General features: G+C 52.0%; 1 protein-coding gene across 1 annotated transcript; it reads right to left on the bottom strand.

The window, feature by feature from the left end:
• Window positions 1-1,684: 1,684 nt before the first annotated feature.
• PLA2G4F (phospholipase A2 group IVF) lies at window positions 1,685-20,296 on the bottom strand. The gene is made up of 20 exons (XM_066343508.1): window positions 20,111-20,296; window positions 19,100-19,169; window positions 18,295-18,431; window positions 18,069-18,197; window positions 17,615-17,655; window positions 17,310-17,352; window positions 16,766-16,832; window positions 12,859-13,028; window positions 12,613-12,726; window positions 12,375-12,412; window positions 11,920-12,055; window positions 9,352-9,488; window positions 8,854-9,076; window positions 6,349-6,463; window positions 5,987-6,124; window positions 5,780-5,887; window positions 4,599-4,793; window positions 4,171-4,337; window positions 2,770-2,956; window positions 1,685-2,453 (listed from the first exon to the last, which is right to left on the bottom strand). The coding sequence occupies exons 1-20, from the start codon at window positions 20,219-20,221 to the stop codon at window positions 2,233-2,235; spliced, it is 2,547 nt and encodes an 848-aa protein (XP_066199605.1). The 5' UTR covers window positions 20,222-20,296; the 3' UTR covers window positions 1,685-2,232.
• Between the last annotated feature and the right edge of the window lie 1,259 nt (window positions 20,297-21,555).

The raw sequence follows: 21,555 nt of genomic DNA, 5'->3' as shown, positions 1-21,555 counted from the left end.
TGAAGTTCTAAGTTTTGAACACTATGGAGAGCCCAGTAAACAAGTTATTGATGATGGTGGTGGGCACAGCAGTGGTGAAGACAGGATCAGCTCAGGGACCAGCCTGAGGCTGCCCCAAAGGGAGCCACGTACTGCTGAGACAAGAGGCAGGGGTGGTGGTGGCCTATGATGAACAGCAATGCTGCTCCCACCCCGTGCAAACCAAAAGCACTGGTCCTTTTGAGGCCTAGCTCCCTCAGTCATTCCAGCTCATGTCCAGGTGGACACCTGGGGGGTCCCAGGCCAGGCCAGGGGCACAGGCTGGGACCCAGGCACCTTCCTCCCAGCTGGAAGCCAGAACTAGGGTCTGCTTCCTAGAGTCAGGACGCATGAGGCTTCCTTACATAGGTGTCCCTGATTGAAAGAACGGTGCCTGCCCTGTGGTGGTGCAGTGGATAAAGTGTGGACATTTGCTGAGGTCACCGGTTCAAAACCCTGAGCTTGCCTGGTTAAGGCACATATGAGAAGCATCTATAAGTTGATGCTTCCCACTACTCTACCCCGTTGCCTTGCTCTCTGTCTCCTTTCTCTAAAATCAATCAATAAAATCTAAAAGGTAGGAAGGAAGGAAGGAAGGAAGGAAGGAAGGAAGGAAGGAAGGAAGGAAGGAAGGAAGGAAGGAAGGGGAAGGGAAGGGAAGGGGAAGGGGAAGGGGAAGGGGAAGGGGAAGGGGAAGGGGAAGGGGAGGAAGGAAAAGAAGAAAGAATGAAAGAAAGAATGAAAGAAAGAAAGAAAAGGAAAGGAAAGGAAAGGAAAGGAAAGGAAAGGAAAGGAAAGGAAAGGAAAGGAAAGGAAAGGAGGAAGGAAGGAAGGAAGGAAGGAAGGAAGGAAGGAAGGAAGGAAGGAAGGAAGGAAGGAAGGAAGGAAGGAAGATGAATTTGGGTCCTGGAGAGCGTGGTTGTGTGTAAGAGAGTGAGGCAGGGGTGCAGCCAAAGAGTGCACTCCCGGGGCAGTGGGCAGTAGAGCATGTGTGTGCTGAAGGGAGTGTGCCCGCTGGGCCATGAAGGGCCCCAGGCAGCTCAGCACTGGGTGGATCAGGGCTGAGGAGAACGAGGCTGCAGAGCCAACAGCCTGAGGGATAGGAGGACCTGGAGAGCCCCAGACCAAGCCTGGCTAGAGTAACCTCCTCTCCACAGATCTAACATCTACCCATGCTGGAGAGACTCCAGATACTTGGAGGATCCCAGGAGCATCAGAAGAGATAAGAAACAGGGAAAGAGATTGCCCAGATCATCAGTTACATCTGAGTTCCCAGCAGGCTCCCTCCACCGCCGCCCACCCCTGACCAACAGACTGCTGCTCTCCAACCTGCCCTCATTAGGAACACGCACACACATGCAGCGCACTTTCACTCTGCCCCGATAGGTGGATACACCCTACACACCCCGCTGGGAATGGTGAGATTATTTGCATGAGGTGAAAGCTGTTTACATGACAAGGGAATGTGGCCCAAGTTTAAAGAGTGCAGCATAAGTGATGAACAGGGAGCCAATGTGCACACCCACCAGCTAGAGCCTGGCCAGGATAAGCCATCCTCATAGCCTTCAGGACACTGAGCAGAGAAGGGTGGTGAGCTGTGAGGAGGGGCGGGGAGGCCAGAAACCAAAGGAAGGTTAGCAAAAAGGACAATGGAGATAGTGACCCAGAGTGGCAACCCATGTGGCGCCCCTTTATTCTTGATAGCACACTGTATCCAGGAACTGGGGACCGGGCAGGGGCTGGTGAGGAGAGGGTGTCAGGGACTGGGCCACATGCACAAATGTGGATTGGATGGATGCATCTTTGCTTTTGGTCTCAGTTTAAGGAGATTACCCTGCACCTCAGCTCTCACGCTCCATTCTGGTGAGGGTCTGCCATCCTTCTGCATGTGGGGTGGGCCCTGCGGCTAGCCTATTGCCTTGACCCCCTCTACACGCTCCAATGTAAAATGAGCACTGCTTGCTACTGCCCCTCGCCCCCAAGAGCCCCAGGAGAGACACACTGCCCCATCTCCTCCCAGAAACACATATGAGAAGGCTCTGCCCCAAGTCCAAGCAGCAATTCTGCAGGAGTTTTTTTTGAGGTCTGGGGGACATTAAGGCAGGTCCCAACAAGATGGGAAGCAGAAGCCCCAGAGTCCACTCCTCCTCTGCCCAGCCCTGGTCTGGAGCCCCACAGTCCCTCTTGTGTCACAGTCCCCCACTCCAGCCTGGGTCAGCCTCCATCCTGGGCTCCAGCCTGCTGCCGGCCCAGAGCCAGCTGGAGGGCCTGCTTCATAGTCTCCACATTGTTCAGAACGTTGTATCGACTCAGGGCGACCAGCCTATCAAACTCCTCGGGCTTATAGGTGAAGTTCATCATGCCATAGGGGGTGTCTGGTCCATTGATGTCGAAATCCCCAAAGGCCTTCTCCTCAGCTGTTTGTCGCTCCACACCTGTGGGTGCGAAGTGGAGGAGCTGGGGCACTCTGTGGTTAGAAGCTGCCAGCCCAGAAGGCCCCCTTGCCCTAGGACATCTGGCTAGTTCTTTGTGGGCCCTTCTTGGGCTCACATCCCTGCTCTCTTGCCCATCAGGAGGAGCTGGGTCAGTGCCAATGTTGAGGTCCAGGAAGCAGAAGGCAGCAGTGGCCAGCTTAGGCCCTCTAGGAGGGCAGTGTGCTTTGCTACCTTTGTAAGGGGATCCACTGTTGGAACAGCACCCCATCACCACCCCAGGGCTCTATGAGCCAACCCAGGCCCAGGGCCCCCTCACCTGGGGCCAGGTATTTGCGGAAGGTACGGTTGACAAGGGGAAAATGCAGCACAATGGGTGCACGGGGGTCCTCGGCATCGGCAAACAGGTAGCACTCCCGGGGCTTCTCCAGGTCCTCAGGGAGCACCTCGATTCTGGGGAAGGGGATACCTCGGTCCAGGCAGTACTTCTCTGTCATCTGTAAGACCTGGCAGGGAGACAGGCTTCTGACCCTGCCTGATCCCCACCTGGACTCACACAGGGCCGCCTCTCAAGGCCAGCTCTGCCTCTTAGTAGCTTCAGGCACATGACATAACCTTTTTGTGTCAGTTTTTTTTTTTTTTTTTTTTGTATTTTTTTGAGGTTGGAAATAGGGAGGCAGTCAGACAGACTCCCGCATGCGCCCGACCGGGATCCACCAGGCATGCCCACCAGGGGGCGATGCTCTGCCCATCTGGGGCGTCACTCAGCCGTAATCAGAGCCATTCTAGCGCCTGAGGCAGAGGCCACAGAGCCATTCTCAGTGCCCGGGCCAACTTTGCTCCAATGGAGCCTCAGCTGCGGGAGGGGAATAGAGAGATAGAGAGGAAGGAGGGGGGGAGGGGTGGAGAAGCAGATGGGCGCCTCTCCTGTGTGCCCTGGCCAGGAATCGAACCCGGGACTCCTGCACGCCAGGCCAATGCTCTACCACTGAGCCAACTGGCCAGGGCTTCTGAGTCAGTTTTTTTAATTTATAAAATAAAAATGAGAACAACTCTCTAGTGGGTTTGTTGTTCAGATTTACAACAATCACCAGCAGCATTCTCACTGACCTTCCTCCCTGTCACTCTTCACTACTTCCCTTCTCTGACCCTCCCCGCTCCCTCTGAGGGGGCTGATTTCAGTTTCACAAGGTTGAGATCAAATGATTACAGACGATCATATTGGACCCGAGAGGAGGATAAGGAGGGAGAGCAGTAGGAAAAGTAGGAGGAGGAGGAGGAGGAGGAAGAGGAAGAGGAGGAGGCCAAAGAGGGAACAGTGGGCCCAACAGCATGGTCAGAACCCACACCCAGAGGGTGAAACCTGTCCACCACCTCACAGGATTTGAGATGCTTCCTGAGGGAATCCTGATGGCTCTGTTGTTACCATAGTAACAAAAGGACAGCAGACCCAGCCCCAGGCCCTGATGGGAGCAAGGAATGCTATCAGGTACAGGCAGGTTCTTCAGCAGAACAGAAGACAACTGAGGACCGTCTTTGGCTCCTTCTCCCAACTCTCACTCCCTCTCATAACCTTAGTAACCCTCTCCACCAACTGGGAAGACCAGTGCCACTCAGTGTGCCCAGGGCGCCCCCTGCACATTAGAACCCAGGCCCTCCACAAAGGGCCATCCCCAAAGGCACACTCAGGCTGCCTTAACAGAGGACCCCTACCCCTTACCTCAAAAGGGGCATCCAGGGAGTAGTCAAAGGATACAAGGAGGTCCACCGCTCTCTGCGGCAGCAGGCTCAGCGGCAATGGAGAGTTGATGGCAAAACCCCCGTCCACCAGGTACAGGCAGTCCCGCATGGGAGTGAGCTCATTGGGGAAGGCATCCGGGTGTGTGTCTGCACAGGTACAAATGCTTGCTTTTCTTAGCAGCCCTCTACTCTTCCCACTGGGAATGCCCCTCTCTATAAAAATCTTGCTTCTGCCTCTCTCTCTGACAGCCTCTCTGGGGTCTTCCGCGCCAGCCCCAGCCCAGCACAGTCATCCCTCCATCAGCCGCTGGACAGCAGAAGCCCACACCCCAACCCCAGTCAAAAGGCAGTGCTGGCCCCCTGAGCCAGAGGCACGGCAGCAGGCGGACCTCACCCAGAGCAGCCCACCTTTCCAGGCCACAAACTCTCTGCCGGCCACATAGTCCTTGTGCAGACAGAGGCCCCGGGTGAAGTTGAAGTTTTCCGCAGACGTAAAGCGGGAGGTGAACAGGTCTAGCACAGCCTGGGAGAAGGGCCCCTGGGAGGTGAAGAGCCTCGTTCGCAGCCTCGTGGGGTCGTGCAGCGGGAGCTTCTGGTGGTCCTCTAGTGAGGGTGGGGCGGTGAAATACAGGGATAAGTGGGGCCATCCTTTGTCCAGCGGCCTCTATGGCTCAGGGGAACCCCCTCCATCTCCTCCTGACATCCCTCCTCCCTGACCCCACCTCCCAGGCCTCTGACCACTGCTTCCCAGAACCACTTTTAAATGACTTTTTTCTGTCACGTTTCTTATTTTCTGAAAGTTGCCTATGGCATTGTTTATTAAATAATAAGTTATTTCCCCCCTTTTTTGAAAATTAAGTTGTATATATAAAATATAATTTCCAATCAGAATTTCACCCATTAAACACCCATCGAGCAGCGGCTACATGCCGGGCACTGCGATAGGCACCAGGGATGCCAAGCTGACGAGGGCCTGGCGCCCGGGACCCACACCTACGTAAGGGGAGTCACAGGAGAGGAAAGGAGTTCTAATGTCCGACAGTAAGGACGACGGTGTGCTCATGTGGTCTTGCAGGGACCGTGGTGGTCACACTGTCAGCAGCCCAGAGGGATGGAGTGGGACAGAGAAACTCCCTGACAAAATGATGTCTCAGCTGAATCTAAAGAGCTGAGCAAAAGTTACCCAGGGGAGAAAGGTGGGAAAAGGTATTCCTCGGGCAGGGAGCTGACAGGCCACTTAAAGAGCAGACTGAAGAGGAGCGGTGACATGCGGGGACAGAGTGTCAGCCAGATGCCCTGTGGTCCTGGGCTGAGTCGGCCTAACTGGAACCCAAGCAGCTGATTCAAAGCTGTAGCCTGATTATACAGCACTCACAGCGCCCACTGGGTTTTCTGCCTGGGGCCCTCTCCCAGCCCCCACCCACATTGCCTCTGCAGAGGAGTTGTTTCCTTGGACTTCTCTGAAACCAGTGCGACAGCAGCCCTTCACCATCCTCTCCCTCATTCTCTATGCCTCTGCCAGGGCTCTATTGCTGGTAAGACAAATGGGGTGTGTGTGTGTGTGGGGGGGGGTAAGTCTGATCCCTCACCTGTGATGTTCATACTGCCTCGGTGCCGGTCTAGGAAGCCAAAGCTGGAGCCGGCGGTCTTCTGGAAGATCTCGTCCAGGCTGGCTGCAAAGGCACTGCCCCACACACCTAAGGAGACAGGCATGGCCCAGGTCCTCACATCCTCTCCACCCACATCAGGGCCTGGCCTGGTGCCTGCCTGTCCCCAGCCCTCCAGCTTAGACTCACCCTGCAGGTAGCAGATTCGGGGTTCCGGCCAGAGCTTCAGCAGTCGCCCCATGAAGAACTCGGAGCCAAAGAGCTTGGTGGGAACATAAGCTCCATACTTGGGGAAGCCGACCTCGTGGGGAGTAAACTCACACCACTCTGGGGACCCAGAGTAAAGGGAATGTCACCAGGGGCTTCCCACCAGAACCCCAGCGTTCCCCCTGGCCCTTGTGACTGTTCAAGAATTTTTGCCTTGCCAAGAGCAGGAGGCAGCAACCCCACTGTGCTCCAAGGCTCCCAAATGTACCCTGATAGACTGGCCTCTTATATGATCCAACCAACAATCGCCTCCGCCTCCCTCCTATGTCTGCACACCCAGGCACCTGCAAAGTCTTCCCCGCTGATGTTGGTGCGGACGTTGACACTGGCGTAGATGGGATAAGGGTTCTGGCTCTGACGAACTGCTTCCTGTTGGCCAGATAGCTTGGTGGGGTTTTCCTGGGCAGGAAAGAAGGGAAGCTGACTGGCTTTGTGGGAGTTCCCTTTACCCATCCCAATGTCCTCAGGCTGGCACCCTGCAGATGTCGAGCCCACCAGAGACTGTGGTTGCCAAGGCCCAGGGCTCTAGAGACAGCTCTCTAAGGGACGGGCTTTAGGTTGCAGCAGAGGTAAGTCGACTCTGGGTTTTGTGCAATTCCAGGATCGTTGGGAACACCCTTCTTTCCCATTCAAGAAAGTATATAAAAACCAAAGAGTCTGAGTGATATTTTAAAAGGAATAACTAAAAATTCAGTCTACTTTCTTTTTTCTTTTTCTTTTTTTTTTTGTGGCAGAGACAGAGAGAGTCAGAGACAGGGACAGACAGGAAAGGAGAGAGATGAGAAACATCAATTCTTCTTTGCAATTCCTTAGTTGTTCATTAATTGATTTCTCATATGTGCCTTGAGGGGGGGGGGGGGTACAGCAGACTGAGTGACTCCTTGCTCGAGCCAGCGACCTTTGGCTCAAGCTGGTGAGCCTTGCTCAAACCAGATGAGCCCGCGCTCAAGCTGGCAACCTCGGGGTCTCGAACCTGGGTCCTCCACATCCTAGTCCAATGCTCTATCCACTGCGCCACCACCTGGTCAGGCTCAGTCTACTTTCTTAAAAAGGCAAATCTCTAGAAAACATGAATTCTTTTCTCAGAAATTAGAATAACTTGATTTCTTTTTCTTTTTCTTTTTTTTGTATTTTTTTCTGAAGCTGGAAACGGGCAGGCAGTCAGACAGACTCTCGCATGAGCCTGACCAGGATCCACCCGGCATGCCCACCAGGGGGCGATGCTCTGCCCATCTGGGGTGTAGCTCTGTTGCGACCAGAGCCACTCTAGCACCTGAGGCAGAGGCCATGGAGCCATCCCCAGCACCTGGGCCATCTTTGCTCCAATGGAGCCTTGGCTGCGGGAGGAGAAGAGAGAGACAGAGAGGAAGGAGAGGGGGAGGGGTGGAGAAGCAGATGGGTGCCTCTCCTGTGTGCCCTGGCCGGGAATCGAACCCGGGACTCCTGCACGCCAGGCCGACACTCTACCACTGAGCCAACTGGCCAGGGAATCACTTGATTTCTACGTATTTATTGTTTTTATTTATTATTATTATTATTATTATTATTATTATTTTCTTTACAGAGACAGAAGGACAGGTAAGGACAGATAGACAGGAAAAGAGAGAGATGAGAAGCATCAATTCTTTGGTGCAGCATCTTAGTTGTTCACTGATTGCTTTCTCATATGTGCCTTGACCAGGGGGCTACAGCAGAGTGAGTGACCCCTTGCTCAAGCCAGCAACCTTGGGCTCAAACCAGCAACTTTGGGCTTCGCTCAAGCCAGCAACCATGGGGTCATGTTTATGATCCCATGCTCAAGCCAGCAACCTCGCACTCAAGATAATGAACCTGCACTCAAGCTGGCGACCTTGGAGTTTCGAACCTGTGTCCCTGTGTCCTAGTCCGATGCTCTATCCACTATGCCACCACCTGGTCAGGCTTATTTTTTGTTTTCTAACTTTTTATTTATTTTATTTTTTTAGTGAGAGAAAGACAGAGAGAGACAGACAGAAAGGGAGAGAGATGAGAAGCACCAACTCATAGTTGCTGCATTTTAGTTGTTCATTGATTGCTTTCTCATACATGCCTTGACCAGGGGACTCCAGCTGAGCCAGTGACCCTTTGCCCAAGCCAGTGACCTTTGGGCTCAAGCTAGAGACCATGGGGTCATGTCTATGATTCTGCACTCAAGCCAGATGAACCTGAGCTCAAGCTAGTGACCTTGGGGTTTTGAACCTGGGTCCTCAGCATCCCAGGCTAATGCTCTTTCCACTGCTCCACCACCTGGTCAGGCAGAAATCACTTGGGATATACATCCACAAATAATAGCCATACACCAGTGGGCTAGACCCCCCACGGCTGGGACCCTCACTCAGCTCTGAATCTCTCATCTCCCAGTGCATTCTGGGCTTGCAGTTCTAGAAGCCTCAACTGTAGTTGGAATCACTTGGAACACTTTCAAAACACACTTGTGCTAGTGCTCCAGCCCACAGCAATCAAAATCAGTGTTGCCAGAGTGGGGCTTAAGCCTGGGCTGTGTTTGAAAAGCTGCAAAGGTGATTCTAATATGCAGACAGACCTGAGAATGCAGACCAGCCTATCCCTCCCTAGAGGTTAGGAGCCAGGAAATATGAAGGGGTGTCTGTTCCCGCTCTCCACCAGGATCTCACTCTTTTCCCTCAAGGAGCTCAGACCTAAGGGATAACTTTACAAATCTCAGATCTTAGCCTAAAAACTAAGGAAGAATTAGTGCTGGAGGGGAGAGGTAGGAAGGAACCATGTTTATTTGTTCCCTGTTCTTCTCTTACCTCCTGGTATAGGATATATTCAATGAGGAGGCCCCAGAGATCAATGAGGGAAGCCCTGCGGCCTCTGCTTTCCAGGTTCCCCAGTTCCTCGGCATAGTATTGTAGGCGCTCCTTGGACATTGCTCCAATCTTACTGCTGCAGACCCGAGCCCGGGCACACTCAATAGGGCCCTGCAAGGCCACCTGGGACCAAGCTGGGTCCTTGTAGAGTGTGGAGATGCACCTGGGCATGGAGAAAATTTGGGGCAGTTAGGGGCAGAGGAGCACAGCAAAGGGAGAGAGGAATGCAGGTGTCTGTGAGTAATCCTCCTCCCCCATCACTTGTATCCACTGCCCTGCATACCCCACTCAGGGGGTCCCTAGGGACTCAGTCCCTTCCTGCCCCTCCTAAACCCCTTGGAGGGAGGCTCCCCACCACCCCACTAGGGACTGCACCAGATCAGCAGGTCACGCCCCTGCCCCTTCCTTTACTCTGTACCCTGCTTCCACCTCACTTACCAAGTGGACCCAGAGACCCCACTCAGGTAAGTCACAGTGTCCAGGAGGCCAAGCTCCTGCAGCCCTGCCAGGCTGCCATACAGAGAAGACATGGCACGGGTTCCTCCTCCAGAACCCAGCACAGCCACCACAGGCACCTGGGTACAGTAATAATCAAGATAACAACGACTACCACTGCCATTTTTATATTATTGCCTATAATGTCAGACACTGATCTAAGAGCTTTACATGTATTATCTCATTGAATCGTCACAGCAGCCCAATGAGATCTCCATTTTACAGATGAGGGAACTGTGGCACAGGAAGGTTAGATAATGTGCCCACAATCATATATTGATAGTTAGCAAGTGATGGGCTAGCAATCCAAAACAGCACGGCTCCAGAGTTGGTCAACCATTACGCCAGGAAGGGATGTACCTGCAAGGTATATTGGGTTCACCCAAACAGCTAAAACAGGGCTTCTCAGTCTTGGCACCACTGATAATTGTGGACCAGGTAATTCTATTCTATGAGGAACTGTCCTGTATGTTGTAGGAGGGTTAGCAGTGTCCCTGGCTGTTACCCAATAGATGCCAGTATCATCCCCCTCCCCCTCCCCAATTCGTGACAATAAAACTTGTCTCTAACTTTGACAAGTGTCCCCAGGAGTGTGTGTTGAAATTGCCCCCGGTTGAGACCCACGAAGCTAAAGTGACAAAACCCCCAAGCAGCTTGACCTGCCCAGCATGAGAGGTACCTGTGGGATCAGACTAGAAGTTTTTTGGTTGCTCAGCTTTTCCATCAAGGTTTCACTCATTTCACCCCAGATTTCTGGTTCCTTTCCCTGTCCTCCTTTATTCTCCTATCTTTAAAAAACTGTCCAGCAAGGGCACTGCCCCTTCAGAGAACTGGAGGAGACATAGCTCCCTGTAGGCAGCATCTGTGCCCTCCTTACTCTGCACCTATGGAATGGAGATTAGCACAGAGTGGGCATTACCCAAACAATCTAGTCTTGCTCTCAGCTTGTCAGCACCGGGCACAGGCTGTGTCTCCTGAGTACACCTGCAGCCCAGAAAAGGCCACTTGTTCCTGATTTACCCCAGGTCTCACCCCCAGCACTTTCCTCCCATCTACTGTTATGGATTGAATTGTGTTCCCACTCTCCACCCTACCACCCAATTCAAATGTTGAACCCACAGTGTGATTTCTTTTTAAGTGAGAGAGAGACAGACAAGAAGGGAAAGAGATAAGAAGCATCAACGGGGTCGTTGCAGCCCTTTAGTAATTCATTGATTGCTTTCTCATAAGTGCCTTGACCAGGGGGATCCAGCTGAGCCATTGACCCCTTGCGCAAGCCAGCAACCTTGGCTTCAAGCCAGTGACCTTTGGGCTCAAGCCAGTGACAATGGGGTCGGTCATGTCTATGATTCCACGGTTAAGCCAGTGATCCCACACTCAAGCTAGTGAGCCCGCGCTCAAGCCAGCAACCTCAGAGTTTCAAACCTGGGTCCTCCGCGTCCCAGGGCAGCACTCTAGCCACTGCGCCACCACCTGGTCAGGCCCCAGTGTGATTATTGAGGAAAGAATAAAGTTAGGAAAAAATTAATAGGGTCTCTTTTCAGCCTACTGCTACATTATTTAGATCAAGAATCTAAATCTTGAGGAAAAACAATAAATATATCCTTGACATTTAAACTTTTAAACTTCCCTATAACTCTTCAGTCCTGCATTATACATTCTACAGACTTTCATTATACAGTACTTGTGGGTGCATGGACTCTAATCAAATGTAAGACCTCCTCAAAGACAACTTCTGTGTGACCAGACTGCCTGACACTCCACGTGACGACAACCTGAATTCCATTATCATAAATACAGACACTAGTTCATTCATCGTAAGGAACCAAATAGCTAAGAATGTAGGGCCCCTTTCTCAATGTGACTCATTTACACCATAAAAACAAATAATATTTCTTCGTTCCTCAAAACATTTCCAGACTTATTCCTAGTTATGTTTCCAATTTGCAAACTCTAAGACACTTGAATAAATCTCTGTCATCTATTTCTAGCCAGAGCCTTCTTTGCTAGATTATACTCGACACTATATTTAGAGAAAGGGCCTATAAGGAGGTGACATAGGTTATGTGTAGTCATGGTGTGGGGCCCTGATCTAATAGGACTGGTGTCTTTGTAAGAGGAAGAGAGATCTCCACCCCTGCACATGCACAGAGAGTGAAGGCCATGTGAAGACATGGCAAGAGGTGGCCATCTACATTCGGGAAGAAAGGCATCACCGGAAACCAGCCCTGATGGCATCTTGATCCTGAACTTCCAGCCTCCAGGTAAGAAAATAAATGTTTGTTGTTTAAGCCCCCCAATCTGTGGTGGTCTGGTAGGGCAGCCTGCGCTGACTAATTCACTTCCCTTGGCCAGAACTGTTCAGCCCTCATAACATATGGGCTCCTACCCCCTTCCCTTCTGCTTCCCACGCTTCCCCCAGGCTTCTTGTCCTGTCTTAGCCATATAGTCCTCTCAAGCGAAGAGACTGGATTTGGTTCTTGTGACGCTGGAGTTGCCTCCATTCCATACCTGGCCACTGTCGGGAGCCTGGCTCAGTCCTAACACCTGCTGCAGGGCCTTGGACACAATCGGCTTCCTCTTGTCCAGAAACTCTCGTTCCCCATCACAGAGGTCAAAACCAAGCCGCAGGTCAAGGTCCCCAGAGCTGCCTCAGGTTGGGTGGAATAGGAGTGTTAGGTGACTGTTCAGTGGAGGAGAGCCTCGGGGCGCCAAGCCAATTTTTCACAGGAGCAGACCCACACTGCATGAGATCCCTCAGAAAGATCCCATCAGGACAGCAAACACACATACCCCTCACCCTGCAGCTAAGCAGTGCCGGTAAGAGGGCCCCCACACTTCCAGCCCAGCCCCAGACCCTCACCCCTAGCTTCCAGCCCAGCCCACCCCTACACTTCTAGCCCAGCCCAGCCCCCACAATTCCAGCCCAGCTCAAGAGCCTCCCTCTTGAAGCGAGCCTTCCTCACCTCATTTCTGCCTTCATAGTCAGAGCCACCTCCTGGCCCTGAAAGAGACACAGCTGTCCACATCGGTGGGATCATTCCACTTGCAGCCCCTGTTGCTCTGGTATCTCTGGCCCAGATGTGGATCATGGCTGAGCTCCTGGGTGGTCTGATCTTGACCCCCTCTCAGGCCCCTCCCCCAGATTTTTTTGGTGGTCACAAAGCAGGCAGGTGTCCCTCAGACTCCCAGGCTGAGCCTTACCTCCTCCATAGCCACCATGTGCTGTTTTTCCTGACCTAGGGCCAGGGAGGAGAGCAGGATGTGCCCCTCACCCAGATTTCTGGTCTCAGCCTCCAACTCAGCACTGGGGTCACTCTGCAGGGAAGAAAACACCAGGTAGCTCCCAGAGTGAAGGAAATGTGCCTGCTGTGCGGCAGCCCTGGAGTGCTGCTTGAGCAAGACTGATTCTATCAGAACCTGGGCAAGGTTCTGGGTTCACTCACTTACCTGCAGGCCCGTGAGCTTCTCTCCCAGCTCCACATCCAGCCTGGAGCAAAGCACTGGATTCACGTGGAAGGTGAAGGTGGCCAGAGGGCCTGCCTCCGCAGGAGGCTGCAGGGGCAAGATCTGTGGTTTCTCGTAGGCCCCAGGCACTGCCAGCCGAATCTGCCTAGACCCTGGGAGCAGAGGGCCCAGGTGAGTGGGTGAGAGCAGGGGGTGTGTGGTGTGTGTGTGTGTGTGTGTGTGTGTGTGTGTGTGTGTGTGTGTGTGAATACCTCATCACCCTGCTCTCTCTCTGGCACTGTGACCCATAGCAAAGGCATCATGAAGGACACTCGGGATCCTCTAATGTGCCCTGGTTAGAACTGGGAACCTGGGGAAGTGGGAAACACGCATGCCTAGGAGAGGCAGAAAGGCGGGGTGGGGGAGGACCCCCTGCCCCGAGCTAATGGAACTGATGATTTTGAGATCATTAAGTATATAAAATATAATTTTACAAAAATTATAGTTATCATATATTATTACATTAATTACCAGTTTTCTACTGGTAGTTCCCCTATCTCTTGCCCCCAGTCATCCTCTGTGCTCATCATCTTGGAGGGGTTTGTGGCCAGGACTCAGGTCTCCCAGTCCTTTGTTTCCAAATTATAAGATCTTGGAGAACACAGATGGTTTGCAGAGGATGTAAAAGGAAGAAGTGGGTTCCTAGGCACAGAGAGAACAGGTGGCTTGGAGAAGCAGGGGATAGCCAGCCCAGGCGGGAAGGTGAGGCCAGGATGCGGAAGGCAGAGAGCCTGTGGCCCAGGAGCAGCGTTCTGGGGAGGAGAGAAAGCAGGCCCTCGGGGAGAAATGGCTGAGCAGGAGACCCAGGCAGAGGGGACCCAGGCACCTCAAGAGCAGACACCCAAATGGAACGCCTCTCCTTACACACACTCCTTGGCATTAAATGAGACCTGAAGACTTGACATGCCCCGGGGGGAGAGAATTAGAGAAAGTAAGAAAAGCATACTTCTCTCACACTGTGGTTTATGGACCGAGATTGATATGTGTGGGAGAAAAAGGGGCCACATACTAAACTAGACAGGCTCAGGGGAGGCCTGCAAACTCAGAGACCTAAAGTAATCACATAGGATGGTCTAAAACAGGGGTCCCCAAACTTTTTTCACAGGGGGCCAGTTCACTGTCCCTCAGACCGTTGGAGGGCCAGACTATAAAAAAAACTAGGAACAAATCCCTATGCACACTGCACATATCTTATTTTAAAGTAAAAAAACAAAACGGGAACAAATACAATATTTAAAATAAAGAACAAGTAAATTTAAATCAACAAACTGACCAGTATTTCAATGGGAACTATGCTCCTCTCGCTGACCACCAATGAAAGAGGTGCCCCTTCCGGAAGTGCAGCGGCCGGATAAATGGCCTCAGGGGGCCGCATGCGGGGCCCGCAGGCCATAGTTTGGGGACCCCTGGTCTAAAACTTTCTAACTAAAATCAGTTTATGGCTGGTGGGTAGTCATATCCTAGGGCAGTACTTTTCCCTAACAAAAGTCAATGTTTACCTTAAAACTGAGCTTATCTATTGTCTTTTACATCTATAATAATATACCTGATAACATGCCTTTAAAAATAAGGGTAATATAACTTTGAAATTTAACAGTCATCTTTTCCAGACCCCATAAAGTTACAAGCACCACACTACAGCAGAGACCACAAATCCCTTCACTGTTATTATTATCCTGTGAATTGTTTTTGTTTGTTCTTTTATTTACTGACTTTAGAAAGGGAAGAGAGAGGGAGAAACAGGCACATGGATCTCTTCCTGTCTGTGCCCTGCCTGGGGATGGAACAGGCAACCTTTATGCACCAGGCTGAGCTCTAACCAACCGAGCTATCATGTTAATTGTTAACTATCGTATACCTGCTTATGCAAAATAAATATGTATATTTTTACTTAATCCCAGAGATTTCCCCACTTTGCTTTCTTCTGCCTCTGTAATCTATCACCAATGAATTTCATAATCCTCCCTTACATCTTCCCTTTTGATTCTGATGTATAAAATAAGTGGTGAAACTGCCATTTTTCACCTGACCAGGTGGTGGCGCAGTGGATAGAGCGTTGGACTGGGATGCGGAGGACCCAGGTTCGAGACCCCGAGGTCACCAGCTTGAGCGCGGGCTCATCTGGTTTGAGCAAAAGCTCACCAGCTTGGATCCAGGGTCGCTGGCTCGAGCAAAGGGGTTACTCGGTCTGTTGAAGACCCGCGGTCAAGGCACATATGAGAAAGCAATCAATGAACAACTAAGGTGTTGTAATGCGCAACGAAAAACTAACAATTGATGCTTCTCATCTCTCTGTTCCTGTCTGTCTGTCCCTATCTATCCCTCTCTCTGACTCTGTCTCAGTAAAAAAAAAAAAACAAAAAAAAAAAACCTGCCATTTTTCTAGAGCATTTTCTCAATCTGTTGATATTTTGGTTTCTGGCAACATTTTTGCTTGTTGTCAGTTTGGCTAAAAATAAACTCATAATAAAAATTCTTACATGTTTGGACATCTCTTATGTTGACATATGCATGTGCTGTTCATGGTGAGAAACAACAGCCTCTGGGGTGGAGAGAGCGGATGCCCTGGAGGGTCACCGACCCGCTTTTGGTCCTGGCTCCTCCACTCACTGGCTGTATGACATTAAGCAAGTTTCGCCTGACCAGGCGGTGGCACAGTGGATAGAGCATTGGACTGGGATGCCAAGGACCCAGGTTCAAGACCCCGAGGTCGCCAGCTTGAGCACGGGCTCATCTGGTTTGAGCAAAAAGCCCACCAGCTTGAACCCAAGGTCACTGGCTCCAGCAAGAGGTTACTCGGTCTGCTGAAGGCCTGCGGTCAAGGCACATATGAGAAATCAATCAATGAACAATTAAGGTGTCGTAATGTGCAACGAAAAACTAATAATTGATGCTTTTCATCTCTCTGTTCCTGTCTGTCTGTCCCTGTCTATCCCCCCCCTCTGTGTCTCTGTTAAAAAAAAAAAAAGTTTCTTCTTTGAGCCTCAGTCTCATGAATTAAAAGAGGACAATGATTTTTACCTACTTTACAGGGTTGTTATGAGGATTAAACGATAAAACACATATCAAATGCTTAGCACAGTGTCTGACTCATAGTAAGTGTGCCTTCCATGTTACCTGGGCGGGACTTGTCGTGTAGGCTCGGACTCCCAGCCTCCCTGCCTCTCAGGATTGGAGGGGACCTTAGCTGTCACACAGCCTCTGCTCGACTCCCCACCTGACTCTGCCCCTGAACAGCTGCCCTCTGTGGCAGATGCATGGGTGGACCCAGCTCTTCACTTCTGGAATTCTCCCTCTTTACCATGTGACTTCAGTTACTCCCATTACAAGCTAACTAAATTCCCCGCCCTCCATCGTTAGGGTCAGCCTTGGGACTTGTTATGACAACATACTGTTAGTGGCCGTGATGTGACTAAAGGCTTGAAAAGCACTTGTTAAATTGGGCTTGCTATCTTGCACCTCTGCCCTGAGAACATGCCCATGCTAGTCCACTGGTCACGGAAGGTGGATGAGGGACACGTGGTACAGAGCCAAGTCACTCCCACCAAGCCCAGCCTAGATCAGCCAAACCCCAGCTGACCACCTGATGTGTGAGCTAAGTAAATACTTCCTGTGAGATTTGGGTTTGTTTTTTGTAGAGCAGTAGTGGGACTGATACAATGTCTATGCTGAATACTTAGTAGTGGGACAAAAATATTCTGTACTTCCAGAGGCAATCTGTTTCATCTTTGGGCAGCTTTAAGGAGTGAAAAATGGAAAACTTTGTGTTCAGACCCATCTTCTTGAAATCAGCAGCCCCCTCAAACCCCCAGGAGAGAAGGAAGGACCCAAGGCTACAGGCCAGACTCACCATAGTTTTGGTGTGAAGCTGTCCCATCTCCCCTGAGGGAGCCCTGGATTTTCAGACAGGGCTGAGCCTGAGGAAAGCAGAGACCTGTGGGAACCAGACAGTGACAGGGCCCAAACCAGAGGTAGGGAAAGTAAAAAGGAGAGGTATCCAGGACAATGTCCAGACAACAATCTTCCCAGGACTTGTGCCTTATAGGCAGGGTCTTCTGCAGCAGCCCCTAGTCCTAGGACTCAGAGGAAGTGGTCGCTGGTGGGAAAGGGGGAGGAGGTGAGGCCCCTGCTCCTGGCTCCTTTGGCAGTCTCGGAAGCTAGCATCCCAAGTGGGTGATATGCTGTGTACAGGTACGAATGCTGGCTTTTTGGCTGTCCACTCAGCTATGAGGCAGTTTCTTTCTCCCTTGTTGCTAGAAATGCCTGCTCAGCACACCTCCAATCTGAGGAGGGGTTGGCTGTCCTTCAGAGAAGCAAGTGAGTGTGATGGGCTCAATTGTGGACTCCTCAATATCCCCAGCCCTGGGCGGCTCAAGCTGGCCTTCCCTACTTACCACCAGGACACCATTGGTGATGACTTCAGATGCAGGTACCTGGCTGCAAAGGATGGTGGGCTCATTGGACATCTGGGCCCCTTAAGGTGACTGTTAGTATAATCATGTGACTAAAGCAATTGAAAGAGCCTGGGGAACATGGCAGGGTTTGAGGGGTAGGGGCGGGTGTTGGCCAATACTCAAATGGGCATCAAGACCAGGACATCTCCTCTTAGGCTGGCCAGCACAGGACCTGGTGACTGACAGCTGGGCGCTGTCCATGATTTCAGAGTAGATGGGAGGGCATAAGCTCCACCTGGACTCACCTGTTCTCCAGAACAAACTCCACCTGCAGCTCTGGTGAATCCTAATGGCGGGAGCAAGGAAGCACCAATGTTCCATGAGCTCCCTCAGGGATCATCCCTGTCCCCTAGCCCTGCTCAGCTCTAGGGACTACAAGAATAGACTGTTGTTGTGGCTTCTCTGGGCACAGTAAGGGTAGTGGCATCTCCATGAGCAGCTCCATCCATTCAAAACTATGTGGATGCTGTTCTAGATGCTGAGGGTTCAGACAAAGTGGTCTGCTCTCAAGAAGCTTACCTGCTGGCTCTCCTCAAGGAAGAATTATTTGAGAGACTCCTCGGAAGGATCAGTGGTACAGCGTGGAGGGTCTGACTTGGAGGCCTGGTGTGCACTGACCGGGACCCCCTCCTCAGTGCCCTGGGTGGGGTGTCCTCTATTTGAGCTAGGCTCATTGCTGGCACAAGTGAGGCAGCTCACCTGTTGGTTGAGTAGGAAGGTGTGTCTGTGGCGTTGGCCGAGCTTGAGGCTCTTCAGGTCAAAGAGCAGCAGGGAGAGTTTATCGCTGTCCAGGACGTCCTTGTCATAGAGGGTGAGCTCCAGGACATTCTGAAGACAGGGAAGGCAGGAAGTGGGAACTTGAAGTAGGGCAGGCACTCAGGGGGGCCTTCTCCCTCTGCCACCACAGCCCTTTGCTGGCCCTCACCTTCACAGCGCCTTGTATCCGGTAGTGGAAGGTCTCGTTCCATTCAGGGTCACTGCAGTTGCCTATCGTCCTCGTCTGGGTATGGCTGGGAGATGCTGTGGGCAGCCACAGACGCACGTAGCAGTCAGCTTTGGACACTGTGGGTATGATAGGGGAGGGGTCCTAGCTTTAAGCTCTTATAGATGAAAAGGTTGCTTGGAGGAGGCTGGGCTGGGAGGGGAAGGGGCAGAGCCAGGAGAGGAGGCTGTCCACGTGGCAGAGTGGGTTGGAGAGATGAAGGGAGAGCCCTTATCCTGGACTCCATCTCCACCCGTTGTACCTCTCATTCAACTGAATCGAAATCCTGCCCAGCACACCTCCCCTCTGAGGAGGGTTTGCGTGTCCTTCAGAGAGGCAAGTGGGTGTGTGGCCAGTTGAAAAGATCACCTGGCAGCACAGACCACTGTGTAACTAATTCCCAGGAACGATTTGGTTCAGGGACACACTCCCCACCCAGTGTGAGCAGTGGCATGGAGACTTGGTGGACTGTAGACGTTGACTTCTGGCCATAGCAGCTATCACACACTCTCCTAGGCGGTCACCACTCTACTTGCTGGACTCCGGGAGGAGTCAAGGTCTCACAGTGCTCCCCTCAAGCTCCTGCGGGCCAGCTCTGGGGCCGTGTCCTGGGCTCCTTCACCTGCCCCCACAGTCAGCACCAGCCCCTCTGCCCCACTCCAAATATACACGCACACACTCAGACCAGGCCCTGCTGCGGCCTCAGAGAAAGCAAGGGGAGAAAGGGTGAAATTGGGGGGTCACTCACGCAGGTCTGTGCCCTGGATATTTCTGGCCCTCAGCACCTTCACCTGGAGGTCATAGTATGGGTGGGTTTCCTGCTGAAACAACAGAACTCAGGGGACTCCGATCCAGGAGGCCAGGGGTGGGGCCTGATCTCCTTGCAGTGAGGTCCAGCTCAGGTTTTCTCCGTCCCATCCCAGAATAGCAGCCTGGCCCAGGACCACTGAGGTTGCTGTGTCCGGGACCTGGGAGGCCTTGGCAGGGCAGGCGTTGGAAGTTCAGCATGTTGGTAAAGCCTGGACCTTGGAATCAGTCAGGCTGGCTTCAGATCTAAGCTCCAACATGGACTAGCTGAATGGACTTGAGAAAGTTACTTGATCTCTGTATGCTTTAGTTTTCCCATCTACAAAACGGGGGTTAGGAAGACAATCTCATAGGGTTGTGGTAAGTTTTCAATAAAAAGTCGTGTGATGTACTTGGCCTAAGAGTTCAATACATGTAGCCATTTTTACTAATTATGGTTGTCATGCACCACAAACGTTCACTCCCCTCAGACCACAGTGCCGCTGCTGTAGCTTGAGAGGTGAAGTGATGTACGTAAAGGGCATTAAATATCAGAAGAGAAAGTTGTGGTCAACCCCACTGACTAGCTCCTCCTGACAAAGGCTAGATGGCCTAGAAAGCTGAGGGCAGCTGAAGGGAAACCAAGAACCACCCCGCTTGTACTGGTCAGACGAGACTGCATCCAGAGCTCAGGAGATAAAATATCCTGGGAATGGGGCGATCTCTCAAAACCCAACACCCAGGCTAGGGCAATCCCGGCAAAATGCTGCCAGCCGCGTGTCACATGGCCTCCCCCTCCATTCCTAATTGGGAGGATTATTTTCAAGATCCTAGGTCTTGGCCAATCTCTCCAATTTAGACTCCCCCAGGTTGTCTGGAGCAAACTGGTTGCACCCCAACCCCCGGGCTGGCCTGTCTTCACAGCAGACTGCACTCCTAGGACACCCCCAGTCCACCTCTCAGGGCACTTTACCTGCCAGCGACTCCACTGATGTCTCCTCTTCTCTTTCTTTCGCGGCAACATTATCCCCAGGAGGGACAGCCCCTGGCTTGCCAGCCACCGTGGCCAGAGTGCCCAGTGCATGGCCCAGCAGCCCACTTCCCAGCAAGAAGCCGGCTGCTTTCCAGAACCACGTTGTTCTCTTCTGGATGCACTCACTGCTAGCTCAGGTCTGACAGGTAGCAATGAGGTGGGGAGGGTGGAGCTGGCTGCTCTGCCGAGGACTCAGCCCTGAGCCCGAGGCTGGAGGTGGGGTTTGACAGGCTCCAGGAAGTGACTGGAGTCCAGTTTCCAGGAGGCACTCTTCCCAATCCCAGCCCCTGGTTGGTTATCACTGGGCTGCTCATGGAAAATAGACACCTGAGCCCCCCACCCCCCATATGATTTGGTTTAGTGAGAGTGGGCAGAACCACGTTGTTCATATTTCCAACAAGGCTTCTAGATGATCTGACAGCTGGCCCAGGGAACAGCAGCCAGGAGGTGCTACATCAGGGCTGTCCTGTCCAGCTATCAAAAAAGCCTAAAACCTTTCAAGTCCCGCCTTCCCCATAGCGTGGAAGCAGAAGCATGGCATTCTCTGGTTCAGTGTTGGATTTGGACTCCAAGGTGTTTTTAATCTCTCCTGGCTTCCCTCATTTGTTCTCAGGGGTTGCTGTGTACAAGACCCGCACCAGGCCTTACTCAAAGGTAAGGAGAGCCCATCAGTGTCCTGAAGAAATTCACAACTTCATGACTCCCTGTGGCTTCTGCCCCGGCCCTCTTCCTGGATCAGTGGAAATCCTTGGATGGTCCAGGTATAGAAGGGACATGGTCAAGTGGTATCAATAAGGGCAGATACAAAGAAGATCTGCCAGTCCTTAAACTACTAGAGATAAAGGCTTTAAAGTTCTCTGTTGACCAGCATACCCCTTATGCTGCAGATGGTATACGATGTCCCACTTCCTGTGGCCGACCATCTAGGTGGCGAAGACAAGGCCCAGTCTGCAGAAGAAAGCACCCCTGGGGCACTGAGCTGTTGGAAGATACATTTCTGTTCCTCAACCAAGACCCAGTTATCTCCACTTTCCTCCCCAAGGCCTGAGGTGGAGATTGGAAAAAAAAAATCTGAAAAACAGGCTATTCAACTTTAAAATAAACCCTGTAGGCAAGTTCAGGCAGGAAATTCCCAAAACAAAAGATAACATGACACCCATGACTGGACCCCAAGGGGTGGACCTCTTTCTAAATTGGAGCATGAAGCCAAGACCTCACTGGGATCACAGAAATGTTAGAGCCCAACCCCCTTGGTGACCTGTACACACAGCATGTAAAGACCCACAGGCCCACCGAGGAGCCCGAGGGAGGGACATGGAGTGAGCTGGTCTGGCATGCAGATGTCCCGTTTGAGTGCTCTCTGCTGGCTGTATGTACCACACTGC

This window comes from Saccopteryx leptura, chromosome 6 (assembly GCF_036850995.1).
Source record: "Saccopteryx leptura isolate mSacLep1 chromosome 6, mSacLep1_pri_phased_curated, whole genome shotgun sequence".
NCBI lineage: Eukaryota > Metazoa > Chordata > Mammalia > Chiroptera > Emballonuridae > Saccopteryx > Saccopteryx leptura.
This window is presented reverse-complemented; position numbering and strand designations above follow the sequence as displayed.

Excerpts from the sequence above, each read along its gene's own strand:
- PLA2G4F (XM_066343508.1), bottom strand. The coding sequence starts at position 20,221 with ATGCACTGGGCACTCTGGCCACGGTGGCTGGCAAGCCAGGGGCTGTCC. Across the intron at positions 12,413-12,612 it reads ACATGGTGGCTATGGAGGAG|GGCCAGGAGGTGGCTCTGAC; the intron begins GTAAGGCTCAGC and ends TGTCTCTTTCAG. Across the intron at positions 12,056-12,374 it reads ACTATGAAGGCAGAAATGAG|CTCTGGGGACCTTGACCTGC; the intron begins GTGAGGAAGGCT and ends AACCTGAGGCAG.